Genomic DNA, 22,000 nt, shown 5'->3' with positions numbered 1-22,000 from the left:
CAAGAAAACGATTTCATAATCTCCCGACTGTCTCCCCCACGTCTGTTTTTGTCATCCATGGAGAATTTTCTGTCGATCTTTCTTTTCTATTCAACTTGTTGTCTTCATATTTTTCTGAGTCATTCGGTTTCCCGTCCAGATTTGCTGCTGTGTTCTATTGTAGGTTTGGGTGAACATCCCATCGAATAGTAACATAAATAGTAGCCTATGTCTCTCTATGACTGCATATCATTCTGGCCTAAAATATTTGCCAACATGTTTTAACATGTTGGAATGTGGTCTTGTTCAAACTCATTTATATTCAACTATTGTTATTATTGTCATTTTTTATTAAAAGTGATAGACAGAAATTAAGACATGTATTCAACGACTTAAACACAAATTGAAATAAGGAAACGCTTGGAAGATCACGTTTGTCAAAATACGAAAGTATTCCGTGCAAATTATTAATTATCCTTAAAGTGAAAAGGCTTCACTATAGCCGGCGGCCATGTAGCCCCAGGTCGCCCTCTAGCGGGATTTATGCAGTGAATTAAATATTACAAATGAATTGACTCATCCCGATTCGTGGCTTAACACACAGGTTTCATAGTTGACGAAACAATATACATTTGTTTGGCTCAATAAAATACATGTAATGCAATGTGTATTGTCTTTCTAAACTTTCCATTTGTGGAAATCCACAAATGTCACTCACTTGTCAATTTGCTCCTTCTTGAATTTCACGATCTTCATGCATGTCCCCCATAAAGTCACAAACGCAGACCACATAATTGTTACTAGAACCAGGACTTCACAGCCAGCTTCAAATGTCCTCAAATACCCGAGATGTCCCCACATACCCCCAAATACCCCAAATGTTGCAAAATACCCCAGATGTCCCCAAATGACTCCAGATGTCCCCAAATACCCGAGATGATTTCAAACACACCAGAATGTCCCCAAATACCCCAGAATGTCCCCAAATAACCAAAGATGTCCCCAAATTACTCCAGATGTCCCCAAATACCCCGGAGGAGCCTAAACCTCTCCCGATGTCCCGAAATACCCCAGATAAAAATCAGTCACAAGTCCAGCTCAGTGGTGTGTTCAGATCAAGATACACAGCTCCTCCTCTTGCTGTCCACAAGGTTCCACCATCACCTGCTGGACGAGCATTCTTGAGGGGAGGAAGGGTTGATGCGGTCACTTCCTGTGTTGCTGGGTGTCTGGGGGAGAGAACGGGGGGCAGGAGTGGGACTTGATGCTGTTGTGTTTGGCCTCTGCCTCGTCGAAGTCCAGCAGCCCTCCGTTGACCTGCACAGTCATACAGCCGTGGTAGTAGGCTGAGACCGGAGTGGTCCAGAGAGGCACTTCGTCTAGATGGAGGGAGGGGAGGGGAGAGGGTTGAGAAAAGTAATGTGTGTATGATTGCTAGATACAAAGCGAGAGTGCAATAAAGAATGTGTACGATTGTAAGAAACAAAGGGAATATGTTATAAAGAATGAGTGAACTATTCTAAGAAACAAAGGGAATATGTTATAAAGAATGAGTGAACTATTCTAAGTTACAAAGGGAATATGTTATAAAGACTGAGTGAACTATTCTAAGTTACAATGGGAATATGTTATAAAGACTGAGTGAACTATTCTAAGTTACAATGGGACTATGTTATAAAGACTGAGTGCACTATTCTAAGATACAAAGGGAATATGTTATAAAGACTGAGTGCACTTTTGTAAAAAAATTAATAAAAATGAAATAAAGAATGTGTTTAAGATTATAAAATATTAATTAAATATGAAATAAAGGAGTGTAAGATTCTAAAATATAAAGTGAATATGAAGTGATGTAGTGGATATGAAGGGAACATTGTAGGGTATAAGGCAAGTATGAAATAAAGAATTTGTATACTATTGTATGAAAAAGGGAACATGAAATAAAGAATGTGATTACGATTTATTATGAAAAGTGAATATCAAATAAAAAATGTGTATGATTGTAAGCCATAAAGCATGACTGACCGGGCAGCCCCCCGACGTATGTCTCCAGGGGCGTCGTCATGGCTACAGCCAGCCTCTGCAGGGCAGGGCCTAGCGTGGTGGGCGGGGCGTAGGAGGTGAGGGAGGTGGGGTCCCCGGAGAGCAGGAGGTGGGTGGCGTTGAAGCTCAGCACCACCGTCACCTTATCCGGGAAACACAGCATCAGGGAGTCCAGCCTCGCTACGGGCACGCCCTCCATGAACACCTGCAGGCTCTGGAGGCACAGGGTCAGAGGTCAGGGGTCACCAGCCGACACTAAGGGTCAGCGTGGAGGACGGAGAGGATGAGGATGGAGACAATGGTGAATACGTACCGCCTCGTGTTCTCCCTGCATTACCACGGCGACGGAAAGGGGGGCGGAGTGGTTGGAGACCAGGGCGAAGAGGACGCCGGTGCTGCTGGAGGGACGGATGGACAGACGCACCTCCACCTGACCACCTACACACACACACACACACATTATATATATACCCTGATACACACAATACATATTATACATACCGTGTACCTAGATACACAGCATATACATCATATACACGAAGATAAACAGCATATATATTATACATATCCAGATCCACATTATCTATACCCCAATACACACCATATATATAATATATATACCTAGATGCACCTACACACACATTATATATACCAAGATACCCACCATATATAATATATATATCGATGCACAATAACACACATTATATATACTAGGTACACCGTATAGATTATATAATAATAATAATAATACATTTCATTTAGAGGCGCCTTTCAAGACACCCAAGGTCACCTTACAAAGCATATAGTCATCATACATTTTTTAAAAAACAAGATGTGCTTGTGCTTAAAAAACGTTATATGTGCTTAGATGTCGACTTCGGCACATTGACAAGTCACCCCTCGCCACTGATATAGTTATATACACGATTCACGCTATTTATACCACACACACACACACACACACACACACACACTGACTGTAGGGGATGCTGAAGCGTGCATGGCCAGCTCCGGTGAAGTAGGAGCCCGTTTGCACGGAGATGAGGCAGTGTTTGCTCTTCCTCCCCTGGATGAATTCCTTGATCCCCAATGATCCCTGGTTCAGCAGGTTCCAGCCACGCAGACAGCCATCGAGACGAGGGTTCATCTGATATACATACAACATATATACACATATATATATATATATATATATATATATACAACATCTATCGTAGACTTAAGATCTTCGCAGGATGTGATGGGAAGTTCAAGAATGGATCTGAACTTCCCATCACTAATGTATACTGGAATAAAATTAAATAAAATGCTAAATCATGTGTGGCGAGACTTGGGATCGAACATTGATGCATTCTCGATGAGCTTCCGGGAGTGTGTGCTAGTGGGTTGCTACACAAAACATAACACGGGCGCCTGTTTACGCCTGGCAGATGTGTGCGCTGGGCTCAATGAGGCTGCTCACAGGTTTGATTATGTTGGTCCCGTTTGGCAGACCAGCAATGAAGACCTTGGTGTCCATTATCCCGCCCGCTGAGGAGAAGAGGCTTCCAGGACTGTTGATGTTCATCACGGCCTCGCGGCCGATCTTCACACTGATGCTGCTGTCCAGCTCATCCACCGAGATCTGAACCAGGAACACACGGTCGAAGCTCAGAAGCACCTCGACACGACAACTCACAACTAACAACGAATAACTAAAAAATGGTTATTTTATCATGACCAACTCGCGGAGATACACCTGAGGTACATCAGAGTATGGCATTGTAGCATTCGGGTGTGTTGTATTACTGTGCAGTGTGGTAGTAGTTCTTAAGTGTGGCAGTAGTATAGTAGTATAGTGACACAGACTGTTTATAGACCACTTTATGTCGGTGTTCAGTCTGTTGTCTATGTGATTGTCCTACCGAGGTCTGACATGCTATGTGCGTGTGATGTGCTGTATGCAAAGTTAACGTGTGATGTGCCTTGTTCCTGTTGTATGTCATATGTGCTGCAGAACAAGGAACCTGCTGGAAATCAGCTTTATACTGAGTCAGGCCCGTTTTAAATTGTACATTTGTTACCTTTAATACTTTCCTGTATAATAGAAAATAAATAATAATAGTAGTAGCAGCAGTAGTAGCAGTAACAGAGTATACTCACGACATGCCAGTCTCCAGTGTTGACCGCCCTCCCTCCACTGGTGACCTTGTAGCCGTGCTGGTTCTTGAACTGGACCTCGATGTGTCCGTCCCGGAGCCCCAGCAGGAACCAAGAGCCCTGCTGGGCCTCTGCGTACAGCACCACGCCCTCAGGGTCAAAGGTCCGCAGGTCAAACTCTGCTGAGAACCTGGGCTCAACACACAGGTCATATAGATGTAGACTTGGTGTATTCAGGTAGATGAGTGTATATATATACAGCACATATATATATATGACTCTATATTACTTGGAGTATTCAGGTAGATGAGTGTATATACTGTATATACATATATATATGTTTATATTAGAGCTGTCAGTTAAACGCGTTATTAACGGCGTTAACGCAAACCAATTTTAACGGCGTTAAAAAAATTATCGCGCAATTAACGCAATTGTTTTATTAAAAAAAAAAAAAATAAAAAAAGTTTTTTTTCTTTGGCTCAAAACAAAGAAGCAGTAGCCTGACTGCTATGTTCAAATGACATTTGTTCAAAGCAGTCGTTTAATTGCACTATAGGCTCTTTTTTTGTATCGTCCTGTTTTGATCAGTATATGCCAATGTTGTTATCAATAAAAAATCATTTGCACAAGGCAAGCCGATGCACTTCACCATGTTGATAAGAGAATTAAAATGAGAAGAATTATGGGACAAAAAAATCAAGGGATATTTAGCATAGAAAAAGAATTTGCGATTAATCGCGATTAATCGTGAGTTAACTATGACATTAATGCGATTAATCACGATTAAATATTTTAATCGCTTGACAGCTCTAGTTTATATATGACTGTATATTACTTGGTGTAACCAGGTAGATTAGTGTATATATTATATACATATATATCTATATATATGCCTGTTTAAATTACTTTGTGTATTCAGGTAGATGAGTATAGATATAAACACATACGTATATATACATATGACTGTATACATTACTTAGTGTATTCAGGTAGATGAGTATATATATATATATATACACATACGAATCTACTGTATATATGACTGTATACGTTACTTGATGTATTCAGGTAGATGAGTATATATATATATATATACACATACAAATCTACTGTATATATGACTGCATACGTTACTTGGTGTATTCAGGTAGATGAGTATATATACACATACGAATCTACTGTATATATGACTGTATAAATTACTTGGTGTGTTCAGGTAGATGAGTGTACACACACATATAACTGTAGCTGTATACATTACTTGGTGTGTTCAGCGAGGCGATAGCGCAGGTAGACAAGGGGCAGGCCGTTGAACTGCTCCCCCAGGTAGAGCATCTCAGGGTGGGTTTGGTCTTGGAGCGGGAGGCAGATGGGGATGGGTTCACAGGTGCGCCCGTCCTCTCCCATGCGCAGCCCTTCCCTCCCCTCACAGTGACATGTGAAGCTCCCCGGCGTGTTCACGCACACGTCGTCACACGCGGCCAGAAGACACTCGTCCACATCTGGAATCACAGACACACACGCACAAATATGCGCACACACACACACACACACACACACACACACACACACACACACACACACACACACACACACACACACACACACACACACACACACACACGCATGCACACAAACATGCAGTTCTAATATGAAACACTTTTACATTGTACCACAACAATCTGCATAATAATAATAAAACATTTTACACAATGATACATTATAAACATAAAAAACATTAACATAAAAACATTATCTCATTATGAAATTACTGTAAAAGAAAATAATATTGCTACATCATGAAATTACACCATTATACAATTATAACATGATAATAAACCAGAAATACATGAGATATTCTAACAGGCATATATATAAATGTGATTTTTTAAACTAGATGTAACGATGGTGTTTAGATGCAACTGTGGTGTTTAAACTAAATGTTAAAGTGGTATTTTAACGATATATATAACAGAGATGTTTTATCTTGAAGATATTCTATACATTTGATGTTTTAAAGAGATATAAATGTGACGTTTTGAATAGATGTTACTGTGGTTTCTCACGCCCCCTGTGGCCAGGGTGGACACTGCAGGCTCACCAGAGCAGGTTCTGGAGGCGAAGTTGTATTTGAACCCCGTAGGACAATGACACTCGAACAGCCCTGGCGTGTTCACACATCTGGCCGGCTCGGCACAGCTGCTGGGGTACATGCGGCACTCATCGATATCTGGAAACAACAGGATTAACAAAACATGTGGAGACATCAAACACAAGTTAAACATCTGGACCATCAGACTTCATGTGGCTTAATGACCCTAAGCATAAAATGGAAGTCATAGAATAAACACTTCAGGCCTTTAAGGATATCCCAATAAAACTAGCCAATAGGATAGGTTATCTTATATAACACCAGGTTATAGCAGAACATAAAGACAATCCCAGAAGCAGGGTTAGGGTATGTAACACCAGGTTATAGTAGAACATAAAACAAGAACATAAGTAGGGTTAGGTTATGTAACACCAGGTTATAATACAACATAAAACAACCCTATGAATACGGTAAGGTTATGTAACAACAGGTTATAATACAATATCCATGGGTACTCCTCCTTTCCTCCCAGTCAGACATGGTCTCACCAAGGCACGTGAGCTTGTCGAGAGGGTAGTACCCAATTTCACACGCACAATCGAACCCTCCGGGGAAGTTGATACACTTCTGGTTGCAGCCCGCAGGGAACTCTGGGTCGGAGCACTCATCAATATCTATTGATCAAAACAGACAGATCTCAAGATAATATTAATATGACCATGTTATGTTACCGGATGGGCCGCAGTCTCATCAGGGCGTTCTACGATTTATTCACCAAGGAGTGGTTTACTACAGAGACGCAAGAGAGCCACTGAAGAATCAATAAAAAAGAATCAACCCTTTTATAATCCCCATCCACTCCAGAGTTTACCTCATTTACAGCATGTTCAGGTTTATGGTTGGCACAAAATATGAAAGTAATTTGTGGACTTGCCCTATACTCCATACATTCTCCTGACATACTCAGACTCCTTGCATACTGCAGACCTCTATCTTATCCTCATCCAGTTGAACATTTCCCACCATCTTTGCGCGTTCATTCCCTTTCTGTGTTTCCAATACCATATGAAATGCGGCTTGAAATACTGTATATATACTTTTATTTTTTTTTCCTCAAATTCTGTAAAAGTCATGCTGCAGCCTATACCGTAAATCGACAACTCTTGACATTTTCAGGTATGGTTACCAATAACCTAGCCTGGTCCTACCAGACCATCGTACTTCATTTCATTACCAATAACCCCCACTATCCATAAACCCAAATTAGTTGTACTGCACCCAAAGGTGGCGCTATTGTTAAAAATCATGAATTAGGCTTATTCTTTTCCTCACCAGATTGACCTGGACTCAAAATTCTTTCTGAATATTAATCTCGAGAATCAGATGCATTTATAAAACCCTGTTTACTTTTCCCACAATTTCATATTAAAGCCAAACATGATAAAAAGATAAACAGGTTACAAAAATAATCAAAAATTCACCAAAATCGGCACATAAAATCTTTCGACCAAGCCTCACAAAAATCCTCTAACAGAAATAGTTTTATTTAGTTCCATTTGAGAAATATTGGCCAATAAAGTTGGAGCAGTCAGCCCATTTTTCTTATATGACCATTTTGTTATTGTATAAGAAAACATACGACTATAATTACGTGGAAACGAATTCCCCCCACTACCCATAAACCCAAATTGTGGTAGTTCACCCAAAGGTGGCGCTATTTAATTATTTTTATGAACTAGCCTAATTTCTCTTTACTAGATTAACCTGGACTCAAAATGATTTCATCATATTAATCTCTAAAATCAGATGCATCTTTTTCACCCTGGTCTTTTTTTTTTTTTTTTTTTTTTACAATTTCATAGAAAAGCCAAACGTCCACAGTCTCAACCCATTTTGCCTATATGACCATTTTGTTATTGTATAACAACCTTACGGCTATCATTGGGTGGATACCATTAACAGTGCAAATTTTCAGATCTGTACTCTTTTAGGAAAGCCCTTAATTCTCTTGTGAAATGTGTACTTGGAGTTTTCTTGATGTTGTGTCGAAATATTCATAATATGAATGAGGCTTCATGCAGATCAGGAATGTCAGTGGCTCAACGGGATAATGCCGTGCACTGGTGATCCTTAGGTGTCTTGGCAGTACCTCAGGTACTGCCAAGACACAGAATGGCATTAAGGGGAACTTCTTCGTTAACCATTTTTCCTTCATAATCAACTCTGTCATATTTATATTTCTTCCGTTAGTGTTCTTGACTACAAATGTTTAATTTCCCCAGAATTTCAAAGATTTTTCTGGTATATGCTTTGAAGGAAGCCCTTAATTCACTTGAGAAATGTGTGCTTTGAGTTTTCTGGATGTTGTGTGTTTATCAATAGACATTTTGAACATGTGAATGAGGCTGCAGTTCAGGTTTATTGATAAGTGGAACATCTTTCCTTAAATATGACAATTATATGTTCGATTTATATATCTTCCATTAGTGTGTTCTTGTCTTTTAATTTTGCTCAGACCCCGTTAATCACTGCTTGCGGTCATATTTATATATTGTAACTGCTTGATGTAAATGTTTTTGACACATATGCACAACATCAATAAATTATGAAGCACAAACTGGGAGGTGCAGTACATGCAGTCGAGTTGATCTCATGCAGAGAGATGCTCTGAGTGACATGTCTACCAGGCTTGAGTACTCTCAAGCCCGGTAGACATGCTCACACAAAGTCTTCAAGCAGACCGGCGAGGCAGTCTTCTGCAGAGGGCCGCTATTGCAAGTTGTGGGTCATTGTTGTTGGCGTGAACCCAAGGAGGAGGCCATATTGTGTCTGGTATGGCTGGAGTATGAACAGGGCTTAAGGGGTTGAGTGCTGAAGGCTCAGTTATGGTTCCAAGTCGCGGCAACGCAACGGGACCCTCCTTAGCGTCCACCACAAGGGCCTGACGTGCGCCTCCCAAAAATTGTAACCTTGCATCGAGGCGACGCAGCAGCAAGGGGCTGTGATTGGTCCGCTAACATAAACCCGACACAGAACAAAGGCAGGATCAAGACTGGGTTGAAGCAACTGCGTGGTCATTGCATTGCGTCGCCATGGAACAATAACTGAGCCTTGACAGATAATCCATCACTAGTACTGATCAATACTCACCATCCTCACAGTGATGACCCTTCCACCCCTCCCGACACACACAGCTGTAGGAGGCCTGTCCATCCACGCACCGCTCAGACCCCGCCTTTTGGCAGGGGTACGGGGAACACTGGTTACTGAGCTCTACGCACAGAAACACACACACCACACACATATAGGGAGAGTGAGAGAGAGACACACACACACACACACACACACACACACACACACACACACACAAACATATATAAGAGAGAGAGAGAGAGAGAGACACACACACACACACACACACACACACACACACACACACAAACATATATAAGAGAGAGAGAGAGAGAGAGAGAGAGAGAGAGAGAGAGAGAGAGAGAGAGAGAGAGAGAGAGAGAGAGAGAGAGAGAGAGAGAGAGAGAGAGAGAGAGAGAGAGAGAGAGAGAGAGAGAGAGACACACACACACACACACACACACACACACACACACAGACACCCACACAAAACACACATAGAGGGAAAGAGAGACACAAACAAATTGAGAGAGTGAGCCACACACAAAGACATCCACACAAACACAAATACACACATAGAGAGAGAAACACTCCCACACGTATAGACATAGAGTGACTCACAGGAGAAAGTAAGAGAGACACACATAACACATAGAGAGAGAGAGATAGAGACACACACACAACACACATAGAGAGAGACACACACACAAACACACAAACATAGAGAGAGAGAGAGAGAGAGAGAGAGAGAGAGAGAGAGAGAGAGAGAGAGAGAGAGAGAGACATACAAATACATAGAGAGAGAGAGAGAGTAAAACACAAACACACCCACACACAGAGAGACACACCCACACATACACACAGAGTGACGCACACACCCAAACACACACACAAGCACCCACAAACCGATAGAGAGTGAGACACACGTCCAGACACAGACAGACGCACATATACACACACATACAGGAGGGAGTAAGAGACACAAACACACACACATATGAGGTAAAAATACAAATTATATCTATGTACATATGTGTGTATGTTCACATAATGTATGTATGTACATATAAATATACTCCATGTGTATAGGTATAAAATATATGCGCAAAGTATATATTATAATCAAATTATTATATATTTATATATATATATATATATATATATATATATATAAATATATGTAAATGTATGTATGCATACGTATGTATATAATAACTTTGCATAGTAATCATATAATGTATATAAATAGTTAGATAGATTATATATGTATATAATATTTACGCAGCGTATAAATTATACTATAACGATTATATATGTGTTTATATGTATACTTTATACCAAAATTATTATCATTGATATTACATGTGATGTCAAACCAGGCTGCTTAGGTCACGTTGTGCTTGTATGAGTACTAGTATTAGAACTCAAACTAGTATTGGTGTTATATTACCTATTATGCAGGTGATACAGATCTGATGTTACCAGGATTATTTCTAGATTTAGACCATCAGTACTAGTAGAATTACTGGTATAAGTATTGCCTGTGAAGCAGGTGCGTAGTCAAGAGGTACTAGCATAAATATTAGCACTAATATTAGAACTAATATTGTATTACCTGTGACGCAGGTGCGTAGGTCAGGTGGTACAGATGCAGAGTTTGAGCTTTGGGTGATGCCGACGCGATGAGATCCCAGACACACTGCAATATAAATATAATTGATTATTATTACATCATTCATTATGGATTAAATGATCATGTATATGTGTCAAATACATATAATTTAATACATCTTTTAAACAGCATCTTTAATAATATTACTATATATAATAGCGCTTAGATCACACCTAAATCTTCATATTTAATAATACTAGTTGATGCATATAATAGCTCTTGTTTCGATCATTGCAATGTGAAGTCACGATTACGAGTAACGAGTTAAGATTATACCTGTGATCTTGTAGCAGCTGAGCTAGGACGTTCATTTCAATAAATCTTTTGAAATATAAAGAATCTGTCCCTCTGTCTGCAAACCTGAATTATACAACGAGGGGCCTGAATCCAGCGATCTGATTGGTTCCTAACTGTTGTATAATGAGCGTATACATAACTGCTATGACGCCCAATCATTTTGTGAAAGTATCACTCCGCGCCTTGAAGTGGAAAGCGTCAAAGAATACAACCGTATTTTTACTAGTGTGTGTGTGTGTGTGGGGTCATTTTGCCATAATTTTAACAGTTGTATAAAAGCAATAGCACAGTTCACTGAAGCCTAAAATCGGCGAGTGAACTGCTCCATAGGACAAATTGCCGGCGAACCGCTCTATCGGAGCCTTCTCTCGGGACGCTAAAGTGTGTTGCATAGCGACCGTCGATTCATAGCGGCAGCCAGGAGGGACTACTTTTTGGTAGTCTTTAATAAAACGGCTACTTTGACTTTCTTGGTTTCTTTTTAAATGTAGTGTGTCTATGACTTTCGTTTCACCATAACAGTAACCGTTGTATAAAAGCAATAGATCACTTCAGTCAGTGGCATGTGCTCATTATACCACTGTGAAGGGGGTCGCCGGCCCTCCGCTGCGCGTCGGGGCCGGACAACGCCCCTTAACAGTGGTATAATGAGCACATACCACAGCCTGGCGTGATCTATTGCTTAATTATAATATAGAATACATCTAGAATTCTTAGTGATCTGGTTTACTTACCAATGTATTTAGGGTAGAAGTATTCCTAAACAAAAAACAAAGATAAAAGCAAGCATTAAAAATCGATATGGTAAGAAGGTTCTGTCTGATAAGTTTATTAAATAGTTGAATAGCAACATAATAATAGCTTGATATAAAATTTTTAGTTGAATGAGAGTTTGATAGTAAGATAATAAGCAGTTTGATAGTTGTATGATCATTTGATTGTAAGATAATAGTTTAATAAAACATAGGTAGACATGTTGATAGTAACATAATAAGTAGTTCGATAGTTATATAGCTGGGCTACTCTCTACTTCTTTCTTTCTTAGGAACTCAGCTCTTTAGTAGAATATTTTTTTCTGCTAAAGGGTACTTTCATTTGGCTCCACCATCGCCCCCCTTACCCTTCCCTTTGGGTTTCCTCCACGATAAATATACTTTTACTTTTCTGTTGTGTCTCTTCCACGATGTCCACCCCTGGTTGTTATGTTAGCTCATTCACCCCTTAGACCACTTAAAGGAACCCAACATCACTGGGATATGTTACATCGCATAACATGTAGCCTACGATATGCGAGTAATGCAATACGATATTATTAATAAAATACTAAATAGGTAGCGGGAGGTTGATTGATCAGTTCCCCACCGTCTCCGGCTCGTTTTCGAACACCTCCCGCGCCTCCTCCCTGCTGCACAGCTCCTCCACACACTCCCGCTCCAGGTTCCCCTTCATCCTCTCCTCGAACATGGAGTTCGCCCTCCTCCTCCTCGCGAGGACGACAGAGGCGGACCTCCTGCTGAGAACTACATACACGAGCACACATACATGCGCACGTAAACACGCGGACGCACACAAACGCGCGCACGTACACATGCGTATAAACACACACACACACACACACACACACACACACACACACACACACACACACACACACACACACACACACACACACACACACAAATGATAAAGTGTTCTAAGAAGTAAAACTATGCAGAAGAGTTCATGTCATTACTGGCCACTCCAGATAAACTCGTCACACGGGAGTGACGGGACTATCGACGACGGGGCAGCAGCCTCGAGGAACTGGGTTAACCTCCCCGGGGGATTTGGTTGCGTTGCGAAACCGTTATTCCCCAGAAACTACGTCATCGTCACCGGGAGCAACTTCGGTGAGGATAGAAGGCACCATGTTTGGTATTTAGCAAAGAACGGCACAGAATAGGACCCACAAACAGTCGGGTCAATACCCGGGCACTGATCTGGGGGAACCAGATCGATCCCCGATCAGCTGATCACTTAGACTTACATTGATGAGCGTCGCCAAGCACCAGCAGCAGCGCGAGAAAGCAGGTCAGGCTCGTCCTCCACATGTCTCTTCTTCTTCTCTCCTTTTTCCCCGTCTACTTCTCTCCTACTCTCAGTGGATAACTTTCCTCTTGATGATTTTAAGTCAGTCTATCAGTGTGTGTGTGTGGGTTGTGTTGAGTGTGTTTGCCAGAGCTGGTCCTCGGCCAGAGTGCATGAGAAATAACCGTGCACGGCTGCTCATAAACACGCGGCTTGGAGCGGACGCACGCACGGAGCGCGTGCGCGCCTGGCGCAGCGGGACTTTGAGTCTATTGATTTGAAAGCACAGTGGGCGTTCATGCAGAAAATACGTTTACACATGACCATGGAGGAATTCAACACAAACACACACACACAAACACACACGCACTCCGAATCCTCGAATAAGTAAATAGAGTATTCTGATAGAGAGAGATAGTAAAAATAATACACCATGTGACATACATTGTTATCAACTTCATTGTCATGAAGTTTCATTACACAGTTTATGTACATATTTCTTATTTTAATACTTTCAAAATATAGAATACAAAAAACGCTGTTCTCCCTTTAGTAGTTGAATCAGGATCTTCATCTTCTCATCTAGTGAGATCATCCTAGAATATCGGGGATAGTCTAGCACCATCTCATTAGATCGTTAGCAGACACACAGCTCACAACACTCTTTCAGCTACTATGGCAATGTTTTAGGAGGTATTAAAAATATGAAATGTTCATTATGGTCGCGTTTGAGACGTAAGTATACCAGGGTTGGCAGTAAAGGTAGTAATACGCTCACCTTTAGCCTCTCTAGCAAATACTGACGACCCTCTTGGGTATCAGATAGTTAAACTACGCTTTCTAGTGTAGAATAACGACCCTGCAGGTATCATCTGGTGCAACTACGCCATCTAGTAGAGATCAACGAACTGGCAGGTATCAGCTGATGAAACTACCCTCTCTTGTGGAGAATAATGACCCTGCATGTATCAGCTGGTGAAACTACGATCTCGAGTGGAGATCAACAACCCTGAGGGTATCAGCTAGTGAAAGTACGCAGGGTAGTGGAGATCAACGACTCTGCAGGTATCAGCTGGAGAAACTACGCTCTCTAGTGGACATCAACGCCCATGCAGGTATCAGCTGTTGAAACTACCCTAACGGAGAGATCAGTTTGTCGCTAGCGGACATCAGCTTCGAAGGAGTTATTTGGCAGATGTTCCTGCAAACAGGAAAGGTGACTTTGTTAAAAATATTACTAAGGAGGGAGAGGAGGACAAGAGGCTTCAATGTGATTTACCGTCTGGGATTAATAAAGCACTATCTTATCTCAACAGTAGGGTTGAAACCTCTAACCCTGAATTAAACCAATTTGCTGAAACCCCACAGAAACCTAGAAACATGAGGGGTCAAAGTGGTTGAAAAGGTCCCAGATCGTTGTAGAGAATGAGAAGCAGGAGAGCTGGACTGTTTGGCACTGCTGGGAATTACTTTCACTCACTGGAATAATGTCACAAGTCTGCCGTAGGAACAACACTAGTTTAGGGTTAGGGGATAGAACTGTCTGATAGGGTTAGGATATCATCTTCATAGTTTAAGGGTATCGTCCTGTCTGATAGGTTTAGAGTACCATCTGAGAGGATATTGGTACTGTACTTTTTGAAAGGGTCAGGGTATGTAATTCTTCAAAGGGTTAGGGTTCCATAAGATCTGACAGGGATATGGTACCGTCTGATAGGTTCAGAGTACTGTACTGTCTGAGGTTTGCGAAAACAGAGCAGGTTCAAACTAACGCGAGTCCTTCTGCAGAAACGGACAATGCCTGTGGGTGCTTCTGATTTAAGATTGAACTCAGAATCCAACCACTGATTAGCATATTAGCACAGTGATCCTAAGGGTCAAGGGAAGTTCAGGGGGAACCGCTGGGATGCTAACAGCCAGTGTGAGAAATACAGGGGGATTTGGGGGGTGCTGAGTCCCCCCGAATTTATTTTGGGGTGCTCTGGAAAAATCTTTAAAGATGGGCAGAAGAATGTCAAAAATGTGCATTAGCATGGTCCCAAAAAACTGTCATGGCAGCCTCTCCTCTCCTTCCTGAGAAGGTTGAAACCTGGGAAATAGAGTCCTTCCGTCGTGAGTTTGGTCTGTGAGACTTCCAATACAAAGAAATAAACATTAATATCAGTACAAAATATTCAAAAACAAGGACAAATAAAACTACATTTTTTCTCCGAAAGGTGAGAGCGAGGCGTGTCGTCCTGTGGTTTAGGACAGCTAGTAAAGTGCGTAGTAAAGAGGTTCTCCCTTCCGACCACTTGTATCATGGGGTCTAAAAAAATGCTCCCCTCTCCCAATGGGAAATAAGTGATAAAAGTCAAACAGTTTGTAGCTTCAAGAGCTGCTATTGTGAAGCTTTTCCTCGTCTTCTTTTTTGTGAAAAATAACATTTTAAAACACTGGAGTAAGTAAGTTGTTAAAATGAATGCTGTCTTTCTTCAATGAAAGAAATCCTGCTGGTCTCGGTCGTCGTGGTAACCTTCCACAGGGGTGGAGCTTATGTGGAGTGGGCAGGGCTTAGATGGAGTAGGTGGTGCTCTCCGACTGCTGGGTGATGTAGCATTGGAAGCTTTTGTCTCCGATCGGATGTTCCCTGAAACAGAAAGGCATTGAAAATAGCCGTTATGAAACCAGCGTTAGGTGATGAGCAGCCTTGTTAACTGTGTTCACACATTTTCAATAAAAAGTTATTATTGTGTTTCTGTAAAGTTTCAATAAAATTGTATGAAACTTGTGCATTGTGTTTACGTCCCTAAATCTTTATAAACCACGTTGGGGGATAAATAGCCTTGTTCATTATGTTTACACTATTTCAATAAAACATCATAAAACCTGTTAACCTTCTATTTCACAAAAAACGCTATGAAACATAAGTTTTATTGAAACATACTGTTTCAATAAAACTTTCTAAAACTTGGTAACTGTGTTTCGTAATGTTTCAATAAAAAATTATAAAACTTGTTCACTGTGTATACATAATGTTAAAAAAAAACACGTTATTAAACTTGGTCACTGTGTTTACATACTGCTACAATACAACGTCATTAAACCTTTTCAGTGTTAATGTACTATTTCATTAAACATTATCAAAGTGGCTCAGTGTGTTTACGCACTGGCTGCCGATCTTGGTCTTCTTGAACTGGTCCCGGCGGTACTGCGTGTGCCTCTGCTCCAGCGTCTGCACGGCCGACACCACCAGCTTCAGGGTCTGGTAGGTCTCCTGCGGCTCGTCGATCAGGAAGCTGGAGTACTCGTCCTGCTCGGGCCCGTCGTACACGGACCTACTGCCACATGCCTCTGTGGATAGAGTCGTATACACTTTATTACCACAGTTCATGAAGTACTGAAACACTATGCTATGTTCTAGGGCTGCTCGATTAGTGAAAAGATCTTACTCACGATTATTTTGGTCGATATTGAAATAGTGATTATTCAAACGATTATTTTTTATTTTGAAAACATCATGCAATTATTCAGCATTTCTTGCCAAAAAAGAATTTCTAAGACCTTTGCAATTTCTCCTTAAAAAAAATACACAAGATGTCGAATGGAAATTGTTCAAATAGGGAATAATGTACAAATATGTATCCAGCTGCCAAAAAATAATTAGAATGAAATCAAAATCTTTTTCAACTCTTATATAGTTTGGAGAACGTTTATATTAGTTTGGAGAACGTTTGACCCAATAATATATTTTTTTTAACAAACACACACATATAAACACAGACAGACATGTACCTTGCATCTTGACCAGCTTGCTCATGTAGCAGCTGAACAGAGAGTAGATTCGCTCCGTCTCGCGGTCTCCATCCACATCCAGCTGGATGTTGTCTGGTAGACCCCTGGACACACAGACACACACACACACACACACACACACACATACAGCCACACACACACACACACACACACACACACACACACACACACACACACACACACACACAGCCACACACACACGCACACACACACAAACACAAACATAAACACACATACACACACACATTAGGGGTGGAAGTGATTTGTGCAAAGGGGTGGTACTGACGTGTGTGAATGGGTGGTAGCTACTGTATATTAATGAACGAGCGGGGGGGGCAGTGATGTCCGTGACGGGGTGGTCCCGATGTGTGTGACGGTGGTACTGACCCGGTGCAGGGCGTACACCCCGGGGCCGTGTCAGCCGACAGGCGGCAGCAGAGCCAGTGCCCGTTGAGGTAGGCCGAGGGGTGGTACGTGGACAGCCGCTTGCGGTTGCAGTGGCTGACCTTGGTGAGGATGTCCATCCAGTCCCGGGCCTCCACGCAGTTGTTGGCCTGGATGTAGAGCGCGCGCTCGGGCTGCACCACCTGGAACATCTGAGGTCAGCGGCAGCCATGTTAAAGCTACGGCTGGCAATATATTTAGGAAGTATATTCTTCGCAGGGATTTATTTTACGATTTTTATGCTTGATTATAGAGTGAGATAGACAGGAGGGTATGGGAGATAGAGGGGAGGGTATGGGAGATAGAGGGGAGGGTATGGGAGATAGAGGGGAGGGTATGGGAGATAGAGGGGAGGGTATGGGAGATAGAGGGGAGGGTATGGGAGATAGAGGGGAGGGTATGGGAGATAGAGGGGAGGGTATGGGAGATAGAGGGGAGGGTACGCGCTCTACATGGTGATCCACTGCTGCGCCCCCAGGGAGTATTATTTGTCGTGCTTCATACAGAGATCGTTTGTTCTCACGTTTTTCATCTTGAAAGACTCTTCCTCCAGTTACTGCTAGGATGTTCTCCATGGGGATGCTGCACAGAGCGCCCTCTCCTGGACATAAGAGGAATGACACGGGACAATTAAACATCAAACTTTAAACGTACATCATTTTTAAGTCCATGTTTACGCCTACGTATACATATCTACAAATTACGACGGCATGAAATGTAACGTTTTCTTTGTATCTGTAACCTTTGGATTTGTGGTAGGTGAGCTCATGGTTGGTCAGACGGAACCAGCGCTTCTTGAAGTTCTTGATCCCGAAGCGGTTCCTCCCCTGCGCCCGCTTGATCATCACCCTGCAGAAACAATCACCAAGGCAACGCTATCAATGCCACGACGACACTACATCCACCACGGTCACACAATGATCAGATTCAGAATGATTCATTATTCGGTCTGTTCTTGTGTCTTGTGGAGACTGGATGCCTGGACTCTCCTAATGGTTAACCGGCCAGCACCCCATCACCAATTTAAAAGGTTTTGCCTGTTTGTCCTTGATTTGCCTGTTTGTCCTTTCTTCCTTGATAATAAAGGGAGTTTTTTCTTGCCTTCTGGGAGGCTAAGGTCAGGGGGGTGTCTAAACATGTGGCCTGTTAAACCCTATGAGACTGTACCTTTGATTAAGGGCTATATAAATACAATTGCAATAATTGAATTGAATCAGCCAAAGCACACTGCTATCGCCACATCTGAATCATAAGGGCAATATATGATATTGACAATTTCTATGATATCTAAGTAATCATGATATATGATGATTATGATACACCGGTACAAGAGAAATCATACGGATGACATATCATAACATGATATAGGATGACTATGACACATAAGTAATAATGATATATGATTACTATGATATGAAGGTTGAGCTCCAGTAATCGCCCTCCCCCTTGAAGGGGGTATTACTGGGTATGAAATCGAGTATGAAATCGTTAGGATGACTGTTTCTCGAGGCGAATAGGAACGACGAATACTGTAGTCAAACAGCCATGTTTTGAACAGGGCACGTTTTGAACTGCATCTGCATTCGTAGTTCTAAACAGAGCTGCGTACCCCTCCTTCAGCATGATGGGAGACTCGATGCTCTTCTGGTCCCAGTGTCCAGACGACGAGATCAGCTCCAGGAACTAGGGAGAAACACATCAGGCACGGCTATAGTAGTTCACCTATACCACTAGAGTAGAGCTGTGGCACACTGCACTATCACAGGCTGTTAAATACACATATTAATAACTAGAGAGAGAGGGAAACCTAGAGACCCTAGTAGAACTATAGCAGGAGATAGTGGTGTTGGCGCTTTGACGATGGTGTTGTTGCAAGGGTAGATAGCGTTGTTGCAATGGTCGATGGTGCAGTTGTATTGGTGAATGTGTGTTTGCCATGGTGATGGTGTTGTTTCTACGTTATTATCTGGTTATCCTTTTGAATCTTCTCGTGTTATGTGATCAGCAGCAGCTGCACCCACATTCTTCACAGCGTCTCCATACTTCTGCTCGTTGAAGAACTCATAAAACGCCGCCATGTAGGACTCCTTAAAACTGGCCTTGAATAGAAAGAGAAGATATATACAGACAAAGAGATAGAGAGGAAGACATACAGGTAGGTAGAGGGACAGAAAGACAGGTAGGGGGGAGAGAGAGAGAGAGAGAGAGAGAGAGAGAGAGAGAGAGAGAGAGAGAGAGAGAGAGAGAGAGAGAGAGAGAGAGAGAGAGAGAGAGAGAGAGAGAGAGAGAGAGAGAGAGAGAAAGAAAGAAAGAAAGAAAGAAAGAAAGAAAGAAAGAAAGAAAGAAAGAAAGAAAGAAAGAAAGAAAGAAAGAAAGAAAGAAAGAAAGAAAGAAAGAAAGGAAGGAAGGAAGGAAGAAAGAGAGCGAGAGAGGTGAATGGTTGTTATCTAGTATGTGATCATGGTATTCTCGTAATGAATAGTATAGAACAGTAAAAATAGCATGAAGAGGGTTTTAGAGGAGCTCACAGATTTGGACTTGGACAGACTACCAAGAGTCTGGATGGTCTTGGAGATCAGAGTCAGAGTCCTGGAGGTCGCTGGGTCCTGGGAGGGATGACATCATTCAAGTTATGGCAAGGATCGCATTAAGCGTCAGAACATTTTGTTTCATCGACTTTCCTTCTATGCTCGATTTTAAGAGCCTTTTGTTCTGTAAAATGTGTCACTTTAACCAGCACTGCCTTTGTGTGTGTGTGTGTGTGTGTGTGTGTGTGTGTGTGTGTGTGAGGGTGGGTGCGTGTGTGTGCGTGCATGTGTGTGTGCTTGCGTGCGTGTCTGTGTGTGTGTGTGTGTGTGACTCACAGGGTGATGAGGGCGGAGCTGGAAGAGGTTTGGAGAGAGGATCGCCGGAGCGAAGAACCGGAGGAAGATGAAGCTGCTGACCGCCGTGTAGCGCACCTCCTCATCTACACACACACACACACACACACACACACACACACACACACACACACACACACACACACACACACACACACACACACACACACACACACACACACACCAAATAAGTGATAGCTAAAGTGATGGATCAGTACCTACTCATCTAGAAACGAGGTGAACAATAGCTCTTGGTTGTTCATTTTGTTGTTTATTGGAATTGTTCTGGGACCTAGGGAGCATTCTGGTAATACAGGGTACTGCTGGGTTACAGTAACTTCAGTAGTACCATGGTAAATACAGGGTACTGCTGGGTTACAGTAACTTCAGTAGTAGTATGGTAAATACAGGGTACTACTGGGTTACAGTAACTGCCGTAGTACCATGGTAAATATATGGTACCAATGGTTTACCATTGGAGATGACATTCATTCTGCGGTCAGATCACCTTGGAAACGGGATGCTGCGGACTCCCTTAGAGAGAAGAAGATGTCACACATCACAGTTGGACAGCGAACACCGGAGGCTGTGATGACGGAGAAGATACGGTCCACGTACGCACGCAGGTTCTCCTATAGAAATATACACATACATAAATATATATATTTAAGCAATAGCTCACGACAGGCTATATGGTTATCAGAGTCGAACAAGCTGAGAACGAAGTAAGCTATTGATTTGATCAAACGGTCACCAAGTATGGCAATAACGAAGTTATAGACCTTACCTGCATAATGATGCAGGTTTTCTAGGAGATACACACACACACACACACACACACACACACACACACACACACACACACACACACACACACACACACACACACACACACACACACACACACACACACACACACACACTCACCCGGTTCGTGTCGAGGTTCTCTGATTCCTTGAGTCGGACCGGGTCGATTTCACACGGCTTGTGATCCGTACAGATCTGTAGATCACACAAAAATGATGGGTTGAAAGCGGTAGGATGGTGGTAGCCAACAACATACTGGTATATGGGGAATTAGAACCAACATCATACTGGTCTATGATGGGCTAGAACTGACACCATACTGGTTTATGATGGTAAGAACCAACACCATAATGGTATATTGTGGGTTAGAACCAACACCATACTGGTCAATGGCGGGTTAGAACCTAGACCATACTGGTATATGGTGGGTTAGAACCTAGACCATACGGGTATATGATGGGTAAGAAACAACACCTTACTGGTCTATGATGGGTAGGATCCAACACCCTCTAACTCAATCATTCTTGAGTTAGAACCGACCACCCTACCTCGTCTATGATGGGCTTCAGTGTGACCTGAAGGTAGTGCATGCCCGCCAGCTTCATGGTCTCGTCGATGCATTTAGACGTCAGAGAGTTTCCCCTGAAG

The 22,000-nt window shown here is 42.2% G+C and overlaps 2 protein-coding genes across 2 annotated transcripts in view; both read right to left on the bottom strand.

Annotated features, from left to right (window-relative positions):
- Positions 1 to 308: 308 nt before the first annotated feature.
- On the bottom strand, positions 309 to 13,638 carry pros1 (protein S). Its single transcript, XM_060071765.1, has 14 exons — positions 13,384 to 13,638; positions 12,720 to 12,877; positions 12,092 to 12,116; positions 11,004 to 11,087; positions 9,407 to 9,529; positions 6,805 to 6,930; positions 6,266 to 6,394; positions 5,426 to 5,666; positions 4,165 to 4,351; positions 3,485 to 3,646; positions 3,001 to 3,169; positions 2,336 to 2,460; positions 2,005 to 2,236; positions 309 to 1,358 (listed from the first exon to the last, which is right to left on the bottom strand). The coding sequence occupies exons 1-14, from the start codon at positions 13,445 to 13,447 to the stop codon at positions 1,186 to 1,188; spliced, it is 1,998 nt and encodes a 665-aa protein (XP_059927748.1). The 5' UTR covers positions 13,448 to 13,638; the 3' UTR covers positions 309 to 1,185.
- Positions 13,639 to 13,865: 227 nt separating this feature from the next.
- Positions 13,866 to 22,000, bottom strand: part of rasa3 (RAS p21 protein activator 3) — a 23,310-nt gene continuing 15,175 nt past the window's right edge. The window contains 14 exon segments of the mRNA XM_060071764.1: positions 13,866 to 16,053; positions 16,574 to 16,757; positions 17,199 to 17,302; positions 17,607 to 17,815; positions 18,187 to 18,217; positions 18,219 to 18,264; positions 18,406 to 18,512; positions 19,273 to 19,346; positions 19,685 to 19,762; positions 20,192 to 20,269; positions 20,528 to 20,631; positions 21,054 to 21,177; positions 21,473 to 21,547; positions 21,901 to 22,000. The exon segment at positions 21,901 to 22,000 is cut by the window's right edge and continues 15 nt beyond it. Coding sequence (XP_059927747.1) covers positions 15,978 to 16,053; positions 16,574 to 16,757; positions 17,199 to 17,302; positions 17,607 to 17,815; positions 18,187 to 18,217; positions 18,219 to 18,264; positions 18,406 to 18,512; positions 19,273 to 19,346; positions 19,685 to 19,762; positions 20,192 to 20,269; positions 20,528 to 20,631; positions 21,054 to 21,177; positions 21,473 to 21,547; positions 21,901 to 22,000 — 1,390 coding nt within the window. The 3' untranslated portion in view covers positions 13,866 to 15,977.

This window comes from Gadus macrocephalus, chromosome 14 (genome assembly GCF_031168955.1).
Source record: "Gadus macrocephalus chromosome 14, ASM3116895v1".
Classification (NCBI taxonomy): domain Eukaryota; kingdom Metazoa; phylum Chordata; class Actinopteri; order Gadiformes; family Gadidae; genus Gadus; species Gadus macrocephalus.
Note: the sequence above shows the minus strand (reverse complement) of the source record. Positions and strands in the feature narration are given on the sequence as shown.